The 27,266-nt window shown below is 44.1% G+C and overlaps 1 protein-coding gene across 10 annotated transcripts in view; it reads right to left on the bottom strand.

Annotated features, from left to right (window-relative positions):
• Window positions 1-27,266, bottom strand: part of THSD7B (thrombospondin type 1 domain containing 7B) — a 690,438-nt gene that overhangs the window by 289,522 nt on the left and 373,650 nt on the right. For all 10 annotated transcript variants that reach the window (XM_053254956.1, XM_053254972.1, XM_053254939.1 and 7 more), the window contains 2 exons: window positions 8,238-8,432; window positions 4,447-4,681 (listed from right to left, as the gene is read on the bottom strand). In XM_053254956.1, coding sequence (XP_053110931.1) covers window positions 4,447-4,681; window positions 8,238-8,432 — 430 coding nt within the window. The remainder of the gene's footprint in view (window positions 1-4,446; window positions 4,682-8,237; window positions 8,433-27,266) is intronic.

The raw sequence follows: 27,266 nt of genomic DNA, 5'->3' as shown, positions 1-27,266 counted from the left end.
TCTTTGTCCCAGTGGCCCCCTGTGTACTGAGATCTGTTCTGCACCTAGTAGAAGGTGAAGGAGAGGAAGACAGTGAGGGGACCATTTTAAAATCTCGTCTCTGGGCACACTCCAACCTTGGTACGCCCCTGGGCATGCCATCAATTAATCAGACACCAACCACCTGCCTAGAGAGCCTTCCTAGGAGAACAGCTGCTGCCAATGGCTAGAGAGGCCAGCCAAGCTTGCCAGGTTTTGGCTTAGAAACAAGTTTCAGGTATTCACAATGCATTAAAGCCATCCTCTCTAGGAATTCAAAGCAAGACAAGGCAGGTTACAACAGTCTGGCAAGCCCTCTAGGCCACCTGCCTGTAATGGCTGCTTGCAGAACAGACTCTGTTGCTTGATGGAGGCAAAGAGTACATGTGCTGCCTCCTGATGAAGATAATGAGGCTACTCACATGAGCAGTCCAACCCTGGGCTGGGCTGCTTGTGTGGAGTGACAGGATTGCTTCCGATCCCAGCACTTCCGTCCCTGCTAGCCCAACTTGTCGTTTAGCTGAGATTAAGCAAACCTGTGTCTTGTTTAACCTTGGCAAGTGATTGTGAGAACTATAGCCAATGAGTTATAAGGCTTCCCACCAGCCCGCCGCTATTTCCAGCAACGAGCCAGAGGGGGAGGAGTGGCTGTGCCGAGAGCAGTGACTGTTCCAATGAGAGCAGCCACCACACTGAGGGCGCGGGGCACTCTGGGAGGCAGGAAAGGGAAGGCCTCCCACACCCAGCTCTAGCCTTCACCATGCCGCTGCTCTTGTAGGTGCGCAGCGCATCAGGAGGACAGACGGCTGCTGCTCGCCTATCTGCCTTCTCCGCAGTCCTTCAAGTAGTGGCCAGAGGTTGTGTGAACAAACTCAATGTATGAACCAGCTCTGAAATGCATATCTGCACATGCCTCTGAATTGCAGACATTCAAGATACAACAGAAACATATTGATCCATCAAGCTAGTGTGTTCAGCTTCCTCTGTCGGTACAAGGAATACTACTGCTGCATTCAGATGGCATGTCAAACCATAGTTTGTGTTCACATGTGAACTTACATCAGCTTACAAATCAGGGTTTTTGAGAGGCACCAGGAGACTGACAAAGAAGCTATTCTCACGACCAGCAAAAACAGGGCTTGAGGTCTGAAGGTGGGGTTAGCACTACCGTGTGGAACCTCGGCATGCTCCCAAACAGGGCTCTGTCAAAAGAGGGTCACCTAGTTCCCAGCCCCTCCTTTAAAACCAGGTTCAGCAAGCAGGGGAGGTTGCCTATCCCCTCCCAGTGCCCGTGTGGAACTATGGAATGCTGTGGGACCCTGCTTGAGGCTCCCTCCCCGGGGATACCATAGAGACTGAATAACAGAATGGGCTGCAAAGCAAGCAGAAGTTTGCTTGGGGAAAGCCTGTCAAGCAAACAGCACTGAGCTTCCTTAAAGTGGCAGGCACCTTGCAAATGAGCCCAAGGGAAAATATGAACATAGGAAGCTGCCTTCCACTGAGTCAGACCATTAGTCCATCCAGCTTAGTACTGTCTTAGTACTGTTGACACAGACAGGCATTGGCTTCCCGAGGCTCTCAGGCAGGATTCTCGCTCAGCCCAACCTGGAGATGCCAGGCAGGGAGCTCAAATCCTTCTTCCTATAGCAGCCCTATCCCCTAAGGGGAATAGTTGTACAGACACATGTCATACTATTCATTCATTTTACATTTTACTAGCTGACCCTGCACAGAGCATCTGTGTGGTCTTGCACTGAGCCTGTGGCATTGCACCCCCACAACGCTCTCACTTGCTCTCGCCACCCCCGCTATCCGCCCTGCAAGTCTCTCGCCATTCCCGCAACGCTCTCGCTCGCTCTCACCACCCACGCTCTCCCCCCGCAAGTCTCTCACCACTCCTGCAACACTCTCGCTTGCTCTCACCACCCCTGCTCGCCCCCCGCAAGTCTCTCGCCACTCCCACAATGCTCTTGCTCACTCTCGCCCCCCGCTCACCCCCCGCAAGTCTCTCGCCACTCCCGCAATGCTCTTGCTCGCTTTCGCCACCCCCACTCACCCCCTCGCAAGTCTCCCCCCCCACAATTCTCATGCTCATGCTCTCTGTCCTCCATCTTTCTATCTCTGTCTTGCAGTCCTTGCTTCCCCCTGCCACTGCCAGGGACTGTCGCCTGCTCTCCTGACAGCCTCTGAGCTCCCTGCCGCTTCACGGCACAGCTCAGCCAACTGTCTGCCGCCCGCAGCCCTCAGAGCCAACTGTCCAGCTCCCGATGCTGCCCCCAGCATCCAAGCTCCCTGCTGCTTCACAGCGCCCCCGATCCAACTGACAAACTGCTTTCCAGCCACCCCGCAGGGCGCATGGCCCGTCTAGAAGAATTAATAATATAGAATATCCCATTCTTCCTCCAAGGAGCCCAGAGCAGTGTACTACATACTCAGGTTCCTCCTCACAACAACCCTGTGGAGTAGGTCAGGCTGAGAGTGAAGTGACTGGCCCAGAGTCCCCCAGCAAGTACCATGGCTGAATGGGGATTTTTGTGCTCCCCTGCAAGTCACTGGACAAGAGCAGGAGTGTCCCTGCCCTTGCCTGCAGCATGGTGTAGTGGTTAAAGTGCTGGACTAGGGCCGGGGAGACCCGAGTTCAAATCCCCATTCAGCCATGAGACTTGCTGGGTGACTCTGGGCCAGTCACTTCTCTCTCAGCCTAGCCTACTTCAATGGGTTGCTGTGAGGAGGAACTTGAGTATGTAGTACACTGCTCTGGGCTCCACCGGTTCCTCCTTCCATCTGCTGGTGGAGTGGGAGCAACCACTGGAATGACTGTCCATGCAAGGGTCACTGGTTCGGCCTCATGGAGGCAATGGCAGTGGGGGGGAGGCTAGCGGTGGCAGCAGGGGGCTCACAGCAGCGGCTGAGGGCCTCACGGCGGGGGCAGTCCAGGTGCCCAAATTGCCTCAGTGTGACACTGCACCCACCCGCCCACCCTTGCACCATCATCAAGATGCAGAGGGTAGCAATGCCAATGAGGGTGTGCAGGTGTTGGCGACACTTTGCCACTCACTCTCCCATCCTGCTGGCTCTGCAAGAGTGGCAAGTGGCAGCATCAGGGCAGGTGGGTGATGGGGACACCCTCCCCCACATGCCCACCCTCCTACGCCCAGAGAGGCTAGCAAGGGGTAGCAGTGGCGGATTGATGGGGAGGCAGAGTCACCCCTTTGCTACGGCGGCAGTGGGGGGGTGGGGTTCTCCTTTTTACCTTCTACACACACCATACAGTGGGGTGGGGGGGTGCCACGGAGGCCACAGCTACAGCTGCGGGGAGGGGAAGGTTCCCCCTTCTGCCTTCCCAAACCATGCTACGGTGTATGGAGTGTGCCTTGTACCTGGGCTACTTATGGGGGCATCTTGCCATTGCTCTCATCGGCATCTGGCAATTGCTCCAGGGGGCATCTGCTGTGTCCCTCCTGGATCTGAGGAGTGCGTTGGGGGTGTGTGTGATTCTTCCTTTGGGGCTGGTTGGCAGCTGCAGCTACTCTAGTCTTCTCTCTCCTTTTGGGCATCAGGACGGAGTTCAGTTCCTTTGACAGTGCTGCAATTGCCAGGAAAGGGTTAACTGAGGCTACCCATCAGGGAGCAGCAAAGAGGGACTGCAGCTTGGAGCCCTCTGAGTGGTCTCCTTAGGTCATGTGCTTGCTCTGTCCGCTCACAACTGCTGTTGCCATGGGCGGGGTTGGAGGACCAACAATGCTAGCAATGGCTGGAGAGAACCTTAAAATGTTAATCGTCTGTCACTCACACTCCCTGCCGGGTTTGCAGCATGTACCCGTCTGTTTGCTATGAGGTAAAAATAGAGTTCTATCTGCTTTCAGGAGGTAACCCTGTTTTCTGCTTGTCTGAATAGCTTCAAACAGTGGTCTGCAATCTGCAGTTTGGACTAACTATACTTTGCCGCTACATCTGAATTCACAAGCTATTGACAAACCACAGTGACTGCTGTTGCTCTAATTCAAACTCCATGGAAATGGAAGTGAACTTATTATGCTATGCACTGAACGGATTGAAAATGAAAACAGAGAAGCAGCTCCAAACCATGGTTTGCCTGTTGTATGTCTGAAAGTTCAAACCACAGTTGTGGGTTATTAACTATGGTTAGTACAAAACCTAGTTAGGCATGATGTCTGAATTGAGCCTACATGTTCCTCTTACACCTAGCCTAGCCAAGTACTAGCTTGCTCAGGAACTCCCAGAAGCTCAAACAAGCTGTCACTGAAGAAAAATACAAGGAAAAGAGAGGTAGTGATTTGGCACACATTCATGGCAGACTGTTGTACACTGACTTTCTGCAGATAACTGACATCATGAACTTATCAGCTCATGCACTGAAATCAGACTATCACTGAATCTTTAGTGGCATGCATTTCTGAACAATACCTTTTGGCTGGGACTTGGCCAAAATTATTCTTCACACAGAAGACCTTTCTGGTCTGTATTCCCACTCCACAGGTAGCCTCACCATTCCAGTTAATGGTAGCATTCAGAGCTGTTATCAAGATGTTTTCTGAACAGGGACTCCATGCAGATGTTTCCCAATAAACCTGGTTGCAAGAGTGCTCATTGCAGAGGCGAAATTCATGTAGTGCACGACTAGGAGGACATGATTTTCCACCTGAATGGGATAAAAATGATAGTTGCTGTCAATGGTTTAAAAAATCATTTCCACTAACCCAGGAAGCAGACAATCAAGGCAGTCGCAGCATTCATTGTTGAAACAGGCAGTTGCAAGCTTCATTCTTCCATAGAAAGTCCTTTGATGCCCCCTCTGCCTGCCCAGCATGCTTTGCAGTGGCAGCAGAATGGGGGGGGGGGGAACCATGACATCAGTGGCTGCCCTCTGATTGGCTATGAAGGATCAGGAGACTAACACAGCCCTGCTGAAGTGGCTTCAACTTCAGGATCAAAGATGTTGCTTTGCAGAGTGGCATGGGTGACAGCTGTTGTGGGGGAAGTTGCACTCCATGTGATGGCTGGAAAGAAGAGCACCATGAGTTCTCACAACCATGGAATCAAGGTAGGAGGCATCTCCTCTCCTCCACCCTCAGTTAAAAGCAGGGTAGCAAAGCTGAGTTATCCGGCTTGGAGAAACCTGGGCTGGAGAGAGTTGTGTGAGTTCTCACAATCATGATGAAAAGAGTAACCCAGGTTCTCCCCTGATTAACAGTCATGTGAGCCAGCCTAGTGACTTGCGTGCAGCAAGCTGTGTCATGGAAACTGATAAGTACTGAGGGAGCAGTGAGTGACAAAGGCATCTGCCACATCAGAGCTGGGACCGGGGTCTCCTCCTGGTATCAATGAAATCAGGACCATAGAGAAAACTGGATGTGCACTTTTCGTGAGATCATTTTTTTCAATTTTTTTCTTCATAATAATTTAGTCAAAAAACATATATGAAATCTAAAGTACATCTGATGTCAAGAGGAGAGCTGGCCTTGTGGTAGCAAGCATGATTTGTCCCCATAGCTAAGCAGGGTCTGCCCTGGTTGCATATGAATGGGAGACTTGATGTGTGAGCACTGCAAGAGATTCCCCTCTGGGAAGAGCAGAAGGTTTCAAGTTCCCTCCCTGGCTTCTCCAAGATAGGGCTGAGAGAGATTCCTGCCTGCAACCTTGGAGAAGCTGCTGCCAGTCTGTGAAGACAATACTGAGCTAGATAGACCAATGGTCTGACTCAGTATATGGCAGTTTCCTATGTTCCTATGTTCCTTCATGGGAAAGAGCAAAATGGAGAGGTCAAAATTCTTAAAAATCAAACTATCTGTTCCCAAGCTGACATGCTGGTATCATTTAACAGCAAGCAAGTGTAAATGAAGTAGATGTGGAACTGTTGTACCCTTTGGCATTAAACAAACAAACAAACAAATAGGGTTACAGATTGGGCTGTTTCGGATAATATCTCCCAGCCCTTGCGATTAAAAGGGGAACATGCCAAGTATACACTCATGACATCGTTTTTGAAGTTCTACCAGCATCATCCCCCTCTACACAAACACACAAACTGCTACACATGGAGGGTATTCTCACGATCCCTGGAAAGTGGGCTAAGGGAGCTTGGCCCACTTTCCAAGGATCATGGGAATCACTGGGGCCACAGGCGAGCCCGATGCTCCCAAGGAGGCTAGCCCACCTAATTCCTCCTCCCCTTAACCTCGTTTTTTTGCTCGTGTGTCACCACAGTGCATGGTGACACATGAGTAGACCCCCAACTGGCGGGCTTGGGGTCTCTCCAGGATGCCCCACGCACTCGTGCAGAGAATCCTGGAACTTCCGGGGACCGCATGGCCCCAGATCCTTGCAGTCGCCGCCGGCTGCATGACGGAGTCGGCAGCTGTGTGGGTGGCCAATCCAGCCACCCATTTACAAGCGGCTGCTCATCTCTTCTCACCAATTATGAGAAGCGCTCCATGCAGTATTCTTAACATGTGGGTTCTTGAGGACACAAACAGCAACTGAACTCACAAGAATGTAAGAATATAGAACAGGTATATGTATGCAAATATGCATTAGCATTTCAACACACAACTTAACATATTCCCATCCCACATATTTCTTTCACCACTTCCCACCACCTCTGTCTCTAAAACACCCAACACAGGTCATAATCACACTTGACTGCCCAGCCCAGAGTGGGCCAGCAGCAACCATGCCACCCAGGACAGACTAAAGAGGATATGGGGCCACGGACTTTGGCTCTGAAGTCCAAAGGTAAGAGCACCACTGACTCTACATGTGCTCCAAATACTAGTTTAAATAAGTACTTTAAGCATTTGTAGAGTGGTTGTTTGGACAAACAGTCCCCACCCAGTAAAGGTGTTGCAACATCTGTGAAAGATGTCATGAGAATAACACACTCAATGTGTCCCCATTTGATTATGTGGGCTGGGGAAATATTGTCCAAGCCAGCCCAGAAATGGGCCAACCAGTCATTTAGAAGCTGTTTAAACTCTCAGTTTCCTTAAAATGAATACAAATAGATCTGAATTGCCACAACTTTGAAATGCCACTAGTGAAAAAAGAGAGAGGCATTCATTTCCTTTAAAAAAAAGAATTTTTTTGCTGGGTTTAGAAATCTACAGTTATTTATAATATTACTGGGAGCATGCATCATCATTTAATTAATTTCTCTATGTAACTTTATCTTTTAAAGAGCCAATATTCTGATATATTAAAAAAGCTTCAATAAACCATGACTTCAGTGCTATCAGATATAATTTGGCACCATAGCAGATTAATGACTATTTGTACAAAGTGTTGTAGATTCCATTTTCTTCCCTCCCCAAGTGATAAGGATTATTAATTGCTATTATTACAATGGAACTTGTGGCTAGTCCAGATAGTTATTTAGGCAGAAAGCCACAAACTTGAAAAACTAAACCTCAGAAGCACTGACACCATTATTTTCTCACCAGCATTACAGATTGTTCTTCTATGCTACAATATGCATATTTACACCAGCATTTTATTTTCCAGTATCTTCATCTGACACCAAAGACCATTGCTGAGTTGCTCATGAATCTGATCCAATGTAGGATTTATACTTTGAGATACTGGGATTACTACACACCATAGTCATATTAAATATTGTTCAGGTCATCTTTCAACATTTATAGTCATGAACAGAGTTGAATAGTATATGGTTGAGATTCCAAAACAGTATTTTCCATTTGACCACTTGAATGATTAGGTTTCATAGCATTCTGTGATGAATAAAAGTAAATAAACATTACTTGGTAGTGATGTTTTCAAGTTACTGGCCTGAGCACAGTTTGCAAACTACCATTGTAACTCAGGTATTTCCCAAAGTGGAATAAGATGCCCCATCACCCTTTCCAAACGTATAAGAAAATTTCAGAGAAGAAACAGGTTTATTTATTATATTTAAATCCTGCCTTTCTTCCTTCATGGCAGACATGGTGGTGTGTATGGCTCTGGGCAGATTTGCTCTAGCTCAGCAATGAGGCTGTATCATGTGCCCTCAGGCCATGCCCTGGGAATTCTACTTTTCGAAAGCCCAGCTATGGCATAAGAAGCTTGTAAGAAAGCAAAGAATAGCCATAACACTGCCTAGAGATTTTTATACTAGGTAGTATATAAATTAAATACATACATACATACATACATACATACATACATACATACATACATAAAATAACAGATCTTCAATTCACCTTCTCCAGGCAAAGCAAGTATAGATCTAGTTCTGCTTTGCCTCCCTTCTGCATTTTTACTGGAACATGAGTGGGAGCAGGATGACCACGTTGACCATTCACTTACAACACAGTCCATTCCACATGGTACTTCACAAGTTGCTGTTCCAGAAGGAGAAGGAGACTCTGAACAAAGATCCTCTGATGCATCCTCACCTAAAATCAACACAATGGGAAGTGGGGGGGGGGGGAGACAAAGTTATGATTAAACCTATTCATAACATCATGCAGTAATACAGGTGAATCCCATTATCCATGGGGGTTCCATTCTCTACTGCAACCATAGATAACAGAATTGGAGATAATAGCGCATTGTGGTAATGGGAATGGTGGGGGATTAGGTTCCTGGAGGTTGGAAAAACATGCTAAAAGGGGCTGAAAACCATGGGAAAGGGCAAAATAAAGTGCCCTACCATGCTGCACGTGTCTTCACATGTCCAGCAATGCTCCTTGGAAATCCAAAATCCACCATTTTGTCATGGGGAAAAGAGTTTTGTTTTTTTAAAAAAAACACACCAGATGAGCCACAAAATGGCACCTTCTTACAAAATAGGGGGCAGAAGTGACCTCTGAAGTAATTTCTGACCATCCTGATACCATGGATATGTGGGTTTTAACCCTTTTGTATCCACAGATATTGAGGTTGGGTAGCAATCAGGAAACCGCGGATACGGGGAATCGTGAATAGATATACAGGGAATACTGTGATTAATGAGGTTGGCATGTATTGGTATGAACATGCAGGAATTTGATCTGCTCACAGATGTACTGCAGGAGATACTTCCATATTCACATTATGTCAAGGGGAACATTTCATGTGGGCAGTCCCCATTATCCTCCATCACAGAGCATTAAGCATCATCTGCACTTGTTTTGTGTGTTTTGGCTGCTAGCTGGAATGAGTCCATTAATTATATACTACCATATCAGGAGCCAACTTTGCTGAAATACTGCCATAACTGGTTTAAAACAAATCTTCTGGGATGTGCAAAAAAACACATTTTAATTCTTCTTGCATCCTGTTCATAATGGTCTTTGGTCATCTAAACTTCACAGCAAACACACAACTACTGCCAAAAATGTCAGCCCCTGTCAAGATTTCCCCTCCCTCACTATACATTTAATTCAATATGCCCCTTGTCCTGACATCATTCTTACACTTTGGCCATATTTGCACATAGTGCAGAACCACAGTTGAAGGGACCAAATGTTCCAGGAGCATTATATGTGAATGCGAGCAATTGGAGTTTGGCAGAGTTAAGAACCCAAGGTTTCATATTTGGAACTCCAATCTTAATCCTCAGCTTTTAGTCAGTTGTGTCTCCATAACCTGAAGTTGGATGCACCTGTGGTAGGTCTGAATGCATAACCGCAGATGACTTCCCCTTCAACCGGAGTTGAGAGAGGAAGCTCATCCCCCAACTCCAGCCATAACTGGCTGGGTAGGCTGTCTTTCAGTCAAGAAGGAAGACTGCACAGCCAGATCCCCCTCCTCTCTGCCGTCTCGCTGGCTGCAGAAAGGATGTTCTCCCTTACATCCAAATTTGGATGAGAGAGACGGGGAGGAGAGAGAGGAATTGTGGGTCCATTGGACCTGTGGGTCAATGTTATGTTCAAATGTGGCCTATGTTTTGCCTTGTAACCACTGTCCATAATTGGCTGCTATTGGCAAAACCAAGGAAACCCATGACATAACCATGTCAGGTCTCACAAGTTATACTAGGTGTTATGAAGGAGGAAACACAATGCAGGGCTGCTTTCTTCAGCAGTAGCCTTGTGTTTCATGTGATGTTTAGTTGCAACCTGAATGTACCCGCATTCTGCAGTAGCCCTAAACAATCCTTCCACCTGCATTCCCTAGCATTTTAGTCCTGCCTTAACTAGTAACCTGAGTTTTTTCACAGCTCCCACACACACAGAAGGAGGATCTAAATTTTCTTCTCTCCAAGAAGTGTTTCAAATGCACCTAGAGGTGGGTTTAAAAAGATCTGAGGCCCAGCGGTGGCTTCACACATTTAACCACTGGCTGAAATGATATTTTTGTCATCAAGGCCTGGCCCCCATGGTATTGAAAGATGAGTTCCATTCTAATTGGTGTAAGAGCCTTCATGATAAATTGGGCAGATGTGGCCCCTCTCCACAATATCTACTTTCATTGCGAATGACACCAGCAAATAAATTATTAAACAACATATTGTGGATATGGAGAGGAGAAGCAATCTGATTTAAGCCTTGTTACCCTTAGTAATGACTCCAGTCATTACCAAGTCAGAAAGCTACAGAAATGCATGGAACAGCTACAGAAACATGGCAGACAACAGAAGAAGCATCAGTCAAGGTTCTAACCAAACTATGCCAGCAAATCTGGAGAACAACACAGTGGCCAACACATTGGAAGAGGTCAGTCTACATACCCATACCAAAGAAAGGAGACTTAACAGATTGCACAAACCATCGCACAATAGCCTTAATTTCACATGCTAGCAAAATAATGCTCAGGATCATCCAACGCAGATTAGAGCCCTATGTGGAAAGGGAAATGCTGGATGTTCAAGCTGGTTTCAGAAAAGGCTGAGGAACAAGAGGCATCATTGCTGATGCATGCTGGATAATTGAGAAAGCCAAATAATACCAGAAAGGAATCAATATGTGCTTTATTCACTACCGAAAAGCCTTTGATTGCATCAACCATGTCAAGTTGTGGAATATCCTTAGGAAAATGGGCGTCCCAGAACATCTAATTGTTCTCATGAGAAACCTATATACAAGACAGGAAGCCACAGTCCAGACAGAACATGGTGAAACAGACTGGTTCCAGATCGGCAAAGAAGATCGGCAAAGCTGTATACTTTCTCCTTCTTTATTCAATTTATATGCTGAACATATACTGAGAGAAGCTGCATTGGAAGAAGATGAGCGTGGTTTTAAACCTGGAGGAAGAAACATCAGTAACCTGCATTACGCTGATGACACCACTCTGATAGCTGAGAATGCAGATAATCTTCAAGCTGTAGTAATGAAGGTCAAGGAGCACAGTGAAAAAGTTGGACTACAATTAAATGTAAAGAAGACTAAACTAATGACAACGGGTACAGCAACCAGCCTCAGAAATGATAATGAAGACATTGAAGTGGTGGACAGCTTCTGCCATTTAGGATCGACCATCAACAGTAAAGGATCCAGCAGTCAAGAAATACTCCACAGAGTAGCACTTGGTAGGGTTGCAATGAAGGCCTTGGGAAGGATATTTAGATGCCATGATGTGTCTACACTTACGATGATTAGAATTGTTCTGACAATGGTTTTCCCTGTGACACTCTATGGATGCAAAAGCTGGACTTTGAAGAAGCAAGATAGAAAAAGCATTGATGCTTTTGAACTTTGGAGCTGGAGAAAATTTCTGAGGATACCATGAACAGCCAGGAAAACAAACAAATGGATCATAGAACAAATCAATCCAGAATTTTCACTCAAGGCACAAATGCCCAGGCTCAAACTATCAAACTTCGGACACATTATGCAAAGACTCAGCTCCCTTGAGAAATCTATAATGCTAGGGAAAGTTGAAGGAAAGAGACTGAGAGACATCAAAGGCCAAGTTGAAGACAGATCATCCTGGAGAGAATCTATCTATGTGGTCACTAAGAGTCGACACCAACTTGACAGCACTTAATCAATCAATCAGTCAATCAATCACCCTTAGTAGCATTCCAGGTGGTTTCTCATACTACCCTCAGCCATGGTGTAGCTTACAAATTTGACCACTCTTCCTTCCCTCTTGCAGATTCTGTGCTGCAGCATGCAAACTGAGATGGGAGCAGTTGATTTATTGTAATTGAGACCTCTGTATGTATCTATTTTGATACTCTATTACATACTAATAGATATTGGTATGTATCTATTTGATACTCTACCTGTTGTTTTTGATTTGATTTTGCTTTAATTTTATTTTCCATTTCATTTTTTGATTGCTCATCACTGACTGTAATAATTAATTAATTAATTAATTATCAATGATTATTAATTAATTAATTAAGTCATTCATTCATTCAGCTGCTTCTTCTTTGTATGTTGCTGCTTATACTTTGGAAAAACTACTTCAAAACCTTCTTTATAATGAATACGATGAATATTTATATACCACTTTTCAACAAAAGTTCCCAATGCAGTTTACATATATATAAATGTAAAATGGCTCCCTGTCCCCAAAGGGCTCACAATCTAAAAAAGAAACATATGATAGACACCAGCAATAGCCACTGGAGGGATGCTGAGCTGGGGATGAATAGGAAAAGCTGCTCTCCCCCTGCTCAGTAAAGAGAATCACCACTTTTAAAAGGTGCCTCTTTGCTCAGTTAGCAGGGGACTACTACTATAAGAACTTTCAGCATATGTCAGGCATATCAAAGAAAAAATATTGGGGAAATTCTGTCTAGTGAGCTATAAACCTTAATGGCTACTCCATTAATCCTAAGTATTTAAATGTTCAACATTGGTTGTTGTTTTTTTAAAAGTATACATTCACTTGGGAGTGTAAAAGGATATGTATGATTTGTTCAATTGTTCCCTTTGTGAAACATTTCATGTGGACATCTATGCAAATATATACAGAAGGGAGAGAAACTGACTGATAACAACGTACTGAACGATTCCCATATTTGAACTCTTTAAAGCTCATATCTATATTCCTTTATGAACAACAATCTCACTTTGAATGCTTTTCTCCCCTTAGGATACTTGCAAAGCTTTCGTTATCTTTAATGAACCCAAGAAAGACCCAAGGAAAAACCAATCATTTAAACATAGGGTGAAGGAAGAAATGAAAGTTAGAATTACAGCCGGAGGAGGGGAAAAGAAGCTCTTCATTAGCAACCAGAGTTGTGTCTATCATGAAGCAGCCTGGCATATAATTATAATGTATAGGCTAAAGATCTCTATTGCTTTTGCAAGGCAAAATGTATATACCAGCCTGCAAATAAGACCGACAGGCTGCCAGTGGAAGTGCTTAAAGCTGTCAATTGTGCAGCAGTAATTTCTGCATTTATATCCCTAAATGAGGAGAGCCTCATAGTCCCCGAGGTACAAATAAAACTTTTCAAGCATATTATGGGGAGTAATAGAGAGAATCGAGCAGGCAATCATGCTACAAGATATGTTTTAAACTTTTTTTTCCCTAATCCCCTCTCTCCAGGACTTGCCTCTGCTGATCAGACAAAGCTTGACTTGCCTGATCACTTTATTATTATTCTAGCCCGCTGAATGATGAAATAAATTTGAAAATCCTTCTCCTACAGGAAAGCATCTCATCAAGAATGAATATCAGTCTCCTTCTGTGACACATTTGACATGATTCTCTCACTGCATCTACTCCCATGTTTAATCATTCTCTTAGAATGGCCTGTTTTGGCACTAGCACTCTGGGTGCTCACATCAAGCTGACAGCTGAGCAAAGTGTGGGGTGAGGGGTGGGGTGGTTGGAAAAAGAGGGGGAAAGCTTAAACCTTGCACCAATGACGTGCTTGCCTTCAGTGGTGTAGTTGCAAATTCAGAAGTGTAGGTGGTATCCATGATAGCCCCCATAGTCATGCCCACCCGGCCAGAGAAGCCAAGAAGTACCAGTGCTCCATTCCTGTATATTCCCCCTCCACTGCACCTCTGCATGCCCCCATAAATCATTCTGGTATTACAGTCCTCACAAGTGTTTTGACAGCCTGCCTGTGTGGCAGTCGTCACTTCTGCTCTGTGAACTCGGGTCAAGGCAGAGTTTCTGAGAAGCCTTTCAAAGAAAAGCTAAGACTAGACAATTTCAGTACATCAGATGAACCAAATAGTAAAAACCTGTCCTGCTTCACCATTTCTATTCATGGGAAGTGTACAAATAGTCACTTCCTATGACAGGTTTATGGTCTAAAGCAGAAGACGGAGTACACAGAAGACTTATTCCCTACCCGTTCCTTTCTTCTCAACCACAGTGAAGCATGTTACTCATATTTAATAGTTGTCATGATCCATGTTGGTGGTGGCTATGGGACAGCAGATCGGTAGCAATGGGAATAAACTGACTTGGTTTTAACAGGAAATTGATACACTGTAAAGTGCATATCCAAAAATTGGGAAACAGTTGCTTGATAGTCCTTGGGCAGGAGGGAGGGGAGAGAAGCAGGGTTGGTGGGTATTGTTCTGTTTAAAAGATATCAGATATGCACAAAAGATATCAGATATTACTTCTATAAGAAAAAATGAGAAAGTTTACCACAGGGGGTAGAAAAAAACTTTTTGCTTTTATGTAGTCAAAGAGAGGCAATTAAAAATGTGTCATTCTCAAAATTATTTTGTGCTTTCCTTCATCGTAATAATAATATCTCATCCACAAAGGCAGAAAATCTCATCTAAACCTACCTGAACAAGATCTGATCTAATTGATGAACCAGAAGTAAACACATCTTAGGCTAATTCAAGGAAACTTGTATGCATGGTGAGAAGTAGAGTATTGCATGAGTAAAGTGAAATTGTGCCATCAAGTCGGTGTCGACTCCTGGTGACCACAAGCCATGTGATTTTCTTGAGTAATGAATGTTAAATGCTTCAGCACAGATGGCCAAGACAAAATTTAAGGATAATTTATTAAGGATGTGTCTGGGCTGTTTGCCAAATAATTTATAGAAATGTTTTGTTTATAGTGAACTTAAATCAGAATGGCAAAATGGCCAAGGCAGCTAGAAAAACCAGGGAGAGGCCAACCATATAAAGTTCCATAGGGACGTTTCCCATAAAAAAGTCTTTAACATTCCATTCGAATTGGGTGACTGAACCTTGATTAGCAGCATGGCTGTTTATGAAATTCAGTGGCAACCAAAGAATATGCAGAAGCTTCCTGAATAATTGCACTAATCTTATCCTTAAGTCTTGTTTGACTTCCCTTGAACTTCCTCGGATAGTTTTGCCTGGGCAGCAATCTCCAAATTTATCACAAGGTCTAGTTTAGTTGACATTTAGTGGCAACTCAGCACTGACCCAAAGGGCTGAAATGGAGTTGGAGTGGTGAATGCAGCCAGAATGCTGCCAGATGTTGTGCTCTTGTCCCAGCATGGTCCACTTTGCTATATATTTGTGTTAGTCATTATCACAAGTGATGTTAACATTAACTTCAAGTGATGGGGACAAAATTGGAATCAGGGACATTCGGAATCTGAACTTTATGCAATGAAGTTTCATAAAGATCTTTATATGTCACTGTGAATAATATTTGATTCTACAATAGTACATTTGTGACAAATGTAGGCCACACCTTATAGCAGGGATTCCTAACCTTTTTGAATAATTTACGTTCCTGCAGTCTTAACAAAGCACATGAAGACATTTAAAGTTAATTATGAGATGCCAGCAAAAATATCTCAGATTCCTATAAGGCAGGGATTCTCAACAGAGGGCAATGGTACCGTAGGGGTACTTGAAGGGCTCCCAAGAGGTACTCAGAGTCCTCCAGTCTCCCCATGCTGCAGCTGCACTATTTGTTCTCCATCTGAGGATTGCCAGCTTGAAGCAAATGCATCCACAGTGATTGTCTGTTGCAGAACGGGAGAGAGGAGAGTGAGGAACCTCCCCCTCTGCTCCTGATTAGCTGGCTAAATGCTGAAACCTAGCGTACCCCTCACCCCAGCCTGCCTGACTATCTTCAGAACATTAGCACTGAGCACTCCCATTGAAATAAATAGGACAAGTAAACCTGTCCTATTAATTCCAAGAAGACTGTTTATGAGTCACTTAGTGTAGATGTGAGCCAGTGACTGGAGTAGTTTGTCTCCCTAACTGTAACGCTCAAATCTTTGTACACACACACACACACACACACACACACACACACACACACACACACTCACACATTCTCTATGGGGTACCTGAGTTGAATGGAGTACCTGAGCTGAATATTTGTGACAGAATGGGTACAGTTGTTCAAAAAGGTTGGGAAACCTTGCTATCGGATGTTGCCTACATTTGTCACAAATGTACTGTTGTAGAATCAAATATTACTCATAATGACATATCCAAAAGTAACATTCCAAAGAGACATAACTTTGCCCTGATGAGCGTGGAATCTAAATGTCAACAGAGGGAGAAACAGGGATTTCAGCAGAGGCAAGAGTAATGGAGAAGAAACTGCCCAACTGCAGTAACCCATACTTGGCTTAGTCCACACTTGGTGGATAAATCTAATGGTTGATCCAAAACTTCACAGATGAGCAGGGCATCAAGGAGAGGTCTCAAGAAAGAAAGAAGTTGCACTGCACTGCATGCATATGTCTTTTGAGAAGGCATTCTAGGTATAATGGGCAGAAAGAGAGAAAGTAGGGGTACATACTTTGCAAGTAAGAGGTCCAAAGTTCAATCTTGCAATTCACCAGTAAGGGCAAAACTCTCTCTGAAACTCTTGAGAGCCCCGCCATTAATGTCAGCACAGACAATACTGACCAAGATGAACCAATGGTCTGAATAAGCAGATAGCTGCTGAGGGTGTTCTCATATGCAGGCAAAACTGGGCTACCCAGTGACAGCATGGCAGCAAACCCGCAAGGGAGCTCCAGCTGTTAGCCAAGGCTAACTGATTGTGTGTCGGTGCCAGACCCACACATTAACAGCCTCCCAGTCGACATCCAACTACACACCATAAAGCATCATGTACTCATGCAGTGCATTGTGGGAGTTCCAGGGGCCTCCAGCTCCCAAACCTCCCTGCTGCCTGCAGAAACCAGCAATTGTATGGGCAGGAGATCTGCCCGCCCAACAACAACAAGAGGATAGTCTGTGGAGAAGGTAAGCTTTTAGAAGCTTCCTCCCCTCGCCCCTTCAAGCCGTTCTCATGGATTGTGAGAAAGGGTTCAATACCCTTTCTGACCTTTCTCACACACACCAGGATGTCTTACATGGAGACTGCATTGGTCGGCCTAATGGATGAACTCCAATTGAGAATTGACAGAGGGAGTGTGACTCTGTTGGTCCTCTGTTGTATCTCTTGGCTGGATTCAATACTATTGACCATAGTATCCTTCTGGAACGTCTGCTTACAGTGGTTCCACTCCTAAATCACAGGCAGATTCCAGATGGTGTTTCTTGGAGACTGTTGTTCTTCAAAATCTGAACTTTTGTATGGTGTCCCTCAGGGCTCCATATTGTCTCCGATGCTGTTTAACATTTACATAAAACCGTTGGGAGAGATCATCAGGAGATTTGGTGCAGGGTGTTAGTATGCTGATGACACCCAAATCTATTTCTCCATTTAACAACAAACTGAGGCTGAATCCAGATAAGATGGAGGTATTTATTATGTGGTGTCAAGACTCGGGAGATGATTTTGAACTGCCATTTCTGGATGGGGTCACACTTCCCCAGAAGGAACAGGCATGCAGTCTGGCGGTGCTTCTGGATCCGAACCTCTCCTTGGTGTCCCAGGTTGAGGCGGTGGTCAGAGGTGCTTTTTATCAGCTCCAGCTGATTCACCAGCTGTGTCCGTTTCTTGAGATGAACAACCTCAACACAGTGGTACATATGCTGGTAACATCTAGGCTGGATTACTGCAATGTGCTCTATGTGGGGCTGCCTTTGTATTTAGTCTGGAAACTGCAGTTCGTCCAGAATGCGGCAGCCAGGTTGGTCTCTGAGTCATCTAGAGAGACCATATTAGTCCTGTGTTGAAGCAATTGCACTGGCTGCCGATATGTTTCCGGCAAAATACAAGGTGCTGGTCATTATCTATAAAGCCCTAAACAGCTTAGGCCCTGGGTATTTAAGAGAACGTCTTCTTCGCCATGAGCCCCACCACCTGCTAAGATCATCTGGAGAGCTTCGTTTGCAGTGCAGCCAACTCGTTTGGCCAGAGGCGTAACTAGGGAAAACGGCGCCCGGGGCAAGCACTGAAATGGTGCCCCCGTGCCCCCACCCCACCCCCCAACATACTACATTATACTTAGGTTTTTCCTCACAAGCGCCCGCCGCTGCCGCCAAGCCAGGCCACTGACTGGCCGCCAGGCGCCAGCAAAGCAATGGGGGGGGCGGGCGGCGCGGAAGGGACCGCTCATGGGGGAGGGGGCGCCGACGCACTCCCTTGACTGCTGCAGCACTGCTGCACTGAGCAGGAAACATTTGTATTAACAAAAAAATTAAAAAAAAAATAAAAAAAATTTTGTCATGGCGGCGCCCCCCATGTGGTCGGAAAAGATGGCGCCTGGGGCACGTGCCCCCCTGCCCCCTTATAGTTACGCCTCTGCGTTTGGCGGCTACTTGGGAACGGGCCTTCTCCATTGCAGCCGCTGAACTTTGGAATGCACTCCCTGTTGAAATAAGAGCCTCCCCATCTCTTTCAACTTTTAAAAGGGCACTGAAGACACACTTATTCACCCAGGCTTTTAATTAGATTTATAGTTTTAAATACTTTTAATATTGGGTTTTAAATGTTTTTAATCTTTTAAATTATTTTAATTGTTAATTGATTTAATGTTTTAAATGATTTTTATTGTAAATTGCCCAGAGATGCAAGTTTTGGATGGTATAGAAATATTTTTAATAGAATAGAATAAAATAAAATAAATAAATAAGCAAGACACTTTCAGGCAACTGAGAGTGGAATAGCACAGAATGGTATATGGATCACCTCTAACAAAAATAGGTGATACACTTGCTTATCTAGAGGATGAGCAAAGCTATATAGGAAACCTCTGTCATAAAGAACACTTAAAATGTATCTTCGTTGAGATATTACTTGTCTCATAGACTGTGAGCCCTTTCTCACGATCACATGAGAGGGCTTGAGGACAGGCAGCAGGGAAAGCATCAGAAGCTCACTTTCCCAGAAGATGATTCGGGTGTGGGGGTCTGGGTGTGCAGATCACATGCCCAGATGTTCCGCAGCTCCCATGGGCAGCATGGAAGTGCAGAGGTTGGGATGCACCATCCCGACCCCCTGTAAATCCCACAATGCACTGCATGAGTGTGCAGTGCATTGTGGGGATCCCCTCAGCGACAAAGAGGCACCCATCAGTGCTTCAGCACTGGCTGGAAGCAGCCGGCGCTGACACACGGTCAGGTAAATGGGGTTAAAGGAGCACTCACTCCCTTAAGTTCGTTTAAGAGCCCAGCTTCTTAGCTGGGTTTGCCACCAAGGTGCCACAGGATGCTGGTCAGCTCCCAGCAGTTCCCACAGGCAGACAAGTCCAGGCTTAGCTGCCCTTGCCTGGTTTTGGCTGCTCGTGAGAACAGCCCCTCTCTTTTCTCCTGCTGCACTAAGAGAGGTTGGACTATATATATATATTTATGATTTTGAAACCAAGCTCTGAGACAAAATATCCTAATTTACACATAAATGACTCATATAACATTTTCACATCTTTTAATGACTTCCTGTCCATCAATAATACTCGTTGTATCCATTCATGTTCTCTGTGTACAGTCATTAAAATACTATACAGCTATAAAATTTTATATCTCATTTAAATCTCAGGAAACAATGCCAATAAACCTTGAATAACTGCTTGTCTATAACAAAGATGTCAGTAGATAGTAGTAAATTTAGGAGCAGGAAGAGGGAAATAACCAAAGTTGTCATATCCCACATTACTAACAGCAAATTTCAGTCTTTCAGAATAAACAACCTAACAGGCAAAAATATTCCCCCTGACATCTAATTAGCTAATGGAACTGTTGCACTAAACATTTCACAACAGTAATAATAGAATCCAGGAGTGTAAGATTGATTTGATATAACCTATTTATAATGTACTCAGGTCTTGGTAATGTTGCCATTGACTTTTTTCCCCACATTGTAACATCAAATCAAATGCTAATAAGTCCCAGTACACATTTCCACCTGACTGCATTTCTTTGCCAATTGGAAAGCCTTTGTCACACTTCACAGAAATTTCTACCTGGGTGCTGACTTTTGCTAATGCCAATCCATACTTAAGGACTTCACTGAAAAGCATTGTCAGTTTGTCAGTGTAAGCAGCAGGGTGAGGAATAAATCTAATTGCTCCAGCCCATCGCTATTTCAGCAATAGGGAGGAACAAGAAAAAGAACAGCCAGGAGGAGGAGGACAGGGCAGGAAATGTCAGCAAGGAAAACAAAGAAGTAAAAGACTTAATGTACAGGAAAGGGAGAGTAAGAATAGGTGTATACACAAAACCATCATGATCAGAGGCACTATGCCATTCAAAACCAAATGCTGGGTGAGAGAAACAGCAGAGGGCAGCTATTACCTTCATGCTACTTGAAGCACTTCCTGAAGGCCTACAGCTGAACACTACAGAAAAGGAGAAGCTGGACTAGATGAACTTCTGGTCTGATCCAGAAGAGCTCAACTTGTGTTCTTAACCATTAGCAGGTACAAATATTATTTCCTCTCTGTCTTTCTCCTCAGTACCATGAAGAGCCTCTGCTTAATAGCATCTGACCCACAGAGATTTGTACTGCACTTCTGCCCCAAACATACTGCCCATCTTCAACTAGACCATCTGTGAGAAGGGCTCAAGATTCCTGTGAAGATGTTTTCTAGGAACTACATCCACACCAGGGCATCACAAAAAATTTAGGATCAGGTGTGGCAATTTTTTTCATGGGATACAAATATGCTGAAATTATATACAATGCATTTTCAGATTATAAAAAAGGAAAGGTATTATCTTCCCAAAATTACCATCTGCAGCAGAGGAGAAGTGAAACCAGGAGGACATCCAGTGCTCAATTTCTGTTTCACTGAAACCCTCTCACTAAGCTAAATTTAAATGGCTGAATCACAGGGCTTTTTCCCTGTTCTTATTCTGCCTTTGACACTTTTGTAATTCTTTTCTACCTTCTCTCTTCCAGCTTGAAATTTTAGGGAACTGGTTCTTGCTTTCTTTAATTCTTATCTCTTATTTCCTTTTCAGGTCTTCCCTGGTTCTTTATATATATATATCTCCTTCTCTCACTTAAAATTTCCTGAGCGTCTGTCCTTCATCAAATTCCTTTCTCTCTTTATTACCTCTCTCTGATATTATTTTTTTATGCTGGTGATTTGCAGCTTGCTCTCTCAGTTCCTTCTCTTTACCCATTGACACTTTCTATGGTTGCTAATTGCCTTTCTACTATAATTACTTCATGGATGTCTGCTCATTTTCTTAAATTAGCCTTGATAAAGCTGATTTTTAAAAAAATAAATCTCTCACACAATCCTTCTAAACCTTTATAATCTCATAATCCTTCTGCCCTACTACATAATCTGGGTGTAAATTTGAGTGTCCTTCATCTTTCACACTTTTCAGATTCAATCCATAGCTAAATGATGGGCTAAAGCCTTGACAGAGGTTCGAGCCGTCAAGGAATCAGACTCCTTGATCCTGTGTGGTCCCATTTAGCGTTAAATTGCTCTTCATCTGCTTCTAGAGCTGTAGATAACACCACCGGTCTGTCATTCCACATCACTGTTTGCCAGATATGCTCATCCTGGCTGAATGTACATTCAGCCAACCAACTATTATCAGGACATGATGATATAACTTGATCTGCTCATATAGCAAGAGAATGTGATTAAAAATACTGTACCATATCGTTTTGTAGAGGTCATTTTTGTATTGTTTCCATACTACACATACTCACAAACTACAAAAACACATAGAAGGACCCTGGACCAGCCTGCTGCACTGATTTTCTATTCACAGGTAGATGCTTTGGGGTTTTTTTAACCAAGCTTTCAAAACTACAATTCTTCACTAGTCTAAACTGATATAGTCCACTATGCCATCTCAGAACTTTGCTGCTTCAATCTGCTGCATATGTAGTACAAGCCTGGTTCTTCCTTATATAGTTATATAAAGGATTTTGTTGCCAAAAGTGGGTTGATTTAATGCATGATTATCATTATGTTTTACCAGGAAGCAACAAGACCTGACTAAAATATTCTAAGATCCTGGTCAAACATATGAGATTGAAGGCTGACTTCAAGGATATAATTAAAGTTCTCAGCATACAAAAATGGAGGATCATCTCCCCCCCACATCCCAATTTCTCATTTCAACCTACAATAATACTCCTTTCTACCTACAACCATGCCTTTAGTTATAAAGAATTGAATCTCCAGTAATGGAGAGGGGAGGAAATCAGAATGACAGTACAAATGGTTTGTATTGTCAGAGTTTCTGTTTTCAGATTCTGGAGGTAAAGATAATAAATAATTATAAATATCACCTAGACTTCCAGGGGAGTGGGGAACCAGCCCTTTCAGTCAACACCTGTGACTGAACCTCAAAAACTAAAGGATCTATGGGAAAAAATGAAACCATTATATTAAAATGAGATTTATACAAGTTTCTTAAAAATGAAAGTTCATTTGGAAGGAATCAACACACAAAACCCTTCAAGATTGATGTGGCATCTCTAGGCATCGATCTGCAGGTGACTAGTGAAAGCAATCCTAGAGATTTTAATGGCTTTATACTGCGAAAAATATTGGGGGAAATACCGGCGGGGGGAGGGGGTGCCTTCCAGGAATAGCACAAGTTGCAGTGAGAGTTGGCAGCTCTGACAAAACCTGATCATCTGATCTTTACAGTTGGGCTCAACGCTGCAAGTGAAGTTGGGATTTTTAAAGAGAGCAATGAGGTGGTCTATTCTGAACATCAGTTAACTTAGAGTGGTCACAGCTTCTAACCCACAAGGCTTACTCACAATTGGGGTGATACAAATCACTTTTCAGTGCAAACTGATTGGTTAGGGGGATATTCTAATCTATGTGATTATGAACCAGCAGGCAATGGTGATTCTGGATTAATGTGGACAATTTTATAGGTTACATGGTTACAGAGTCCACAAGGTGTCAGATAAGAGAACTGAGGCAGGCGGGGGTGGGGGTGGGAGAAGCACTTTGGACAATGGTTCTGGAATGCCAAAGTGACCCAAAGGGCCTCTCCCATTGTTCTTAGTGTCAGCTGCCAGCTCCCATTGTTCTTTGTGCCTACTCTATAATCGTGTTTTGTTTTGTTTTTACCTTGGATGAGCAAGAATGCACAGCAGTGACCAGAGAGCAGGGGTGTAAGCAGAATAGAGATGGAGATGTTACTGACAGTGGGCTGTGCCCATATTGATTATGCTTGCAGCCATTCAAGCAGCAAAACTCATATAGTCAAGCATTCCTACATCAAATGCCTGTTCCATCTAGTCACAGACATCAATAGCCATAGGGGGAAATTATTTTATTTTACATTAGTTAATTAATTAATTAATTAATTAATTAATTAATTAATTAAATTTCTATACAGCCCAAAACTTGCATCTCTGGAAGGTTATGTTTAAATCATTTAAAACATCAAATCAATTAACAATTAAAAGCATTAAAAACATTTAAATCCCAGTATTAAAGATTTTTAAATGATGTATCTAATTAAAAGCTTGGGTGAATAAATGTGTCTTCAGTGCCTTTTTAAAAGTTGCCAGAGATGGCGAGGCTCTTATTTTCAAAAGGGAGTGCATTCCAAAGTTCAAGGGCAGCAACAGAGAACGCCTGTTCCCGAGTAGCTGCCAGACAAATTGAGACTAACCTCTCCAGATGATCTTAACAGGTGGTGGGGTTTATGGCAAAGAAGACATCCTCTTAAATACCCAGGGCCTAAGTTGTTTAGGGCTTTATAGGTAATAACCAGCACCTTGTATTTGGCCTGGAAACTTATCAGCTCTTTAAACACCGGAGTAATATGGTACCTCCTAGAAGACCCAGAAACCAAACTGGCTGCCTCATTCTGGACCAACTGTAGTTTCCAGACGACGTACAAAGGCAGCCCCACATAGAGCACATTGCAGTAATCCAGCCTAGAGGATACCAGCATATGTATGACCATTTTGAGGTTGTTCATCTTAAGAAACGGACGCAGCTGGTGTATCAGCACCTCTGACCACTGTCTCAACCTAGGACACCAGGTAGAGGATTGGATCCAGAAACACCCCCAAACTGTGAACCTGTTCTTGTGGGGGAGTGTGACCTTATCCAGAACAGGCAGATCAAAATAGTCTCCCAAGTTCCAACCCCGCACAATAAGTACCTCCGTCTTATCTGGATTCAGCCTCAGTTTGTTACCCCTCATCCAGCCCATTACTGCCTCCAGGCATGCATTTAGGGAGGTTAGGTCTTCTCCCAATGATGTTGACATGGAGAAATAGATTTGGGTGTCATCAGCATACTGATAACACCCTCCACCAAATCTCCTGGTGATCTCTTCCAGAGGTTTCATGCAGATGTTAAACAGCATTGGAGACAATGCGGAGCCCTGAGGGACACCATACAAAAGTTCAGGTTCTGAAAAACAACAGTCTCTAAGAGACACCATCTGGAATCTGCCTGTGAGGTAGGAGCAGAACCACTGCCAAGCACTGCCTCCCACCCCCAATCCCCTCAGACGTTCCAGAAAGATACTACTGCCAAGCAGTGCCTCCCACCCCCAATCCCCTCAGACGTTCCAGAAAGATACTATGGTCAATAGTATCAAAAGCAGCCAAGAGATCCAAAAGGACCAACAGAGTCACACTCCCTCTGTCAATTCCTAATTGAAGATCATCCATGAGGCCGACTAAGGCAGTCTCCACCCCATAACCTGGCCAAAAGCCAGTTCAAAATGGGCCTAGATTATTCCTCCAAGACCACCAAGAGCTGGGAGGCCACCATCTTCTCAATCACCTTGCCCAGTCATTGAAGGTTGGAGGCAGGCCTGTAATTGCTTAACTCTGAGGGATCCATGGCAGGCGTCTTCAGAAGTGATGTAATGTTTTCCCCCTTAATGCAACTAGGCAGCCTACCCTCCCTCAGAGAAGCACTTATGATCTCTACCAGGCTGTCTACAACAGCCTCCATGCCAGATATTATAAGCCATGTTGGGCAAGGATCAAGAGGACAGGTGGTACACCGCACCATTCCAAGCAACTTGTCCACATCTTCAGGGGTCACAAACTGAAACTGATCCAGGGTCTCCACATAAGAGGAACTGCTGGACACCTCGGCATCACACTCTGTAACAATTGTAGAGTTTGAATCTAAGTCGACCCATGTACAAGAGATTTTGTCCACAAAAAACTCATTAAAACCATTACAGTGAGTAACTGCTGGTTCCAAATACTGATTCAAGGGGGAAGGGGTACACATTAGTCCCTTCATTACCCTAATAACTCTGCTGGACGTGAATTTACAGATGCAATGTGGCATGTCTTACACCTCAAAAATTAGGCACCTTGAGCATAAAAATCTAAATAAAAGCATCATTATGCAAAGTAGCTTGCAGCTCTACAATTAAGGGTAATCACATGCAGCTTAAAGTCCATCCCACTGGATGCTGTACAAGGTGGTTGAAATCCCATTCTAACATCTGCCTGCCTGATATCTGATTAGAGTTGTTAGGAGACACATAGCTCTCTCACCAGTGTCCCAATCATTCCTCTAGGCTGATTCATTGGCAATGTCACATGATCACTGTTTATGTAGCAATTCCTTTTACCTGCAAAGCTAACCTCACAATCAACTTCACTTCTTCCACTGAAATGGGAACTCCGTGTACAAATACAATTTGGATTCATTAGAATTCATGAGCCTAAATCCATCAATCTCTCCCACCCATGACTGATGCAATCTTGATAACAGCATGTGCAAAGGTGGTTCATCCTACAAAGGTGAGGCCAATTCACTCTGCTGTACTAGTGCAACAAGCAGTTCACAACGCTGGTGCATGTATGCTTCTTCTATGTAAACTATTAAGCTCTTGTTCTCAACACTTACTTATAAGGCTAGTCTTCAAGGATTTTAATTAAGGTCTGCCAACAAGCCTCAACTAGAATCCTTACTTTCTCACTCAAGGCAGGTTCCCTTTCTTAGATAAATGAAAGTGTTTAATTTCAATCAAATAGACCTACACTTAAAAAAATTGCAAATTTAAAATGAAGCACTATACCACAACATAAATGTTATCTTTCTATGTGCTTCTGTTTTGCTTCTGAGCCTGAATTTTTAATTACATCATTAATAATTATGCCATCATTTATAGCTCACAGTGCATGATTCCTAAGGAGGCATTTAAGGAGTATAAATATCGGAGCAGCTCTATCTTCTCTAACCGGTCTACTGGTTATATTATAACAACCATCTAATCCTACGCACAACTCATTTATGATGGCATCTATAAAAGTATTCATAGGGAGGGATCATTTATGATACTATAAAAAGGAAATAGTCCACCTGGATTTTTCTTCTTCTGCAAGATTAAGAGGGTAAAGGATTTTCAAAACCATTCAAACCTATCATTTGCACTTGCTGTTCTTTCAAACGATAACACAGGACGGTTAACATGAAGTGACCTCAAAGTAATTTAGTACAGACCTTCACAATTAAGTGAAAACATACTGCACCAAAAAATCCATAACCGCATATTAGGGATGTGCAACTTATTCAGAAGATGAGACCCTAGAAGATATCATCTGTATTACTGGTGTACCTGAAACTAGGGATGGGCCCGGACGGGTCCGGAGCTGGGTAGTTCGGATTGGGGGTGGGGGTCGCTTTAAGAGCGGCAGGAAGGTTTACTTACCCCTCCTGCAGCTTTCTGCTGTGGCACCGTAATTTGTAGAGTAAATGGGGCGGCAGGATACCTCCATGCCGCTCCTTCCCAGCTGCGGCTCTGCAAAGCTCCCAGTAATGCTTTGCGTGCTGGGAGCTTTGCAGAGCCAAAGCAGGGAAGGGGCGGCAGGGAGGTATCCTGCCGCCCCAATTACTCTACAAATTACGGCGCCACAGCGGAAAGCGGCAGGAGGGGTAAGTAAACCCTCCCGCCGCTCTTAAAGCGACCCCCCACCCCAGTGCCGGACCGCAGTGTGGCGGTTCCGTGCACACCCCTACCTGACACTGGTATGCCTGGGTTTGGTTTGAGTCCGAACTGGACTTGAATGGAACCGGGCATGTTTGGTTTCGAGCCGAATAGACCCCCTGGTTAGGC

The sequence above is a fragment of the Hemicordylus capensis genome, chromosome 1 (genome assembly GCF_027244095.1).
Source record: "Hemicordylus capensis ecotype Gifberg chromosome 1, rHemCap1.1.pri, whole genome shotgun sequence".
Classification (NCBI taxonomy): Eukaryota; Metazoa; Chordata; class Lepidosauria; order Squamata; family Cordylidae; genus Hemicordylus; species Hemicordylus capensis.
This window is presented reverse-complemented; position numbering and strand designations above follow the sequence as displayed.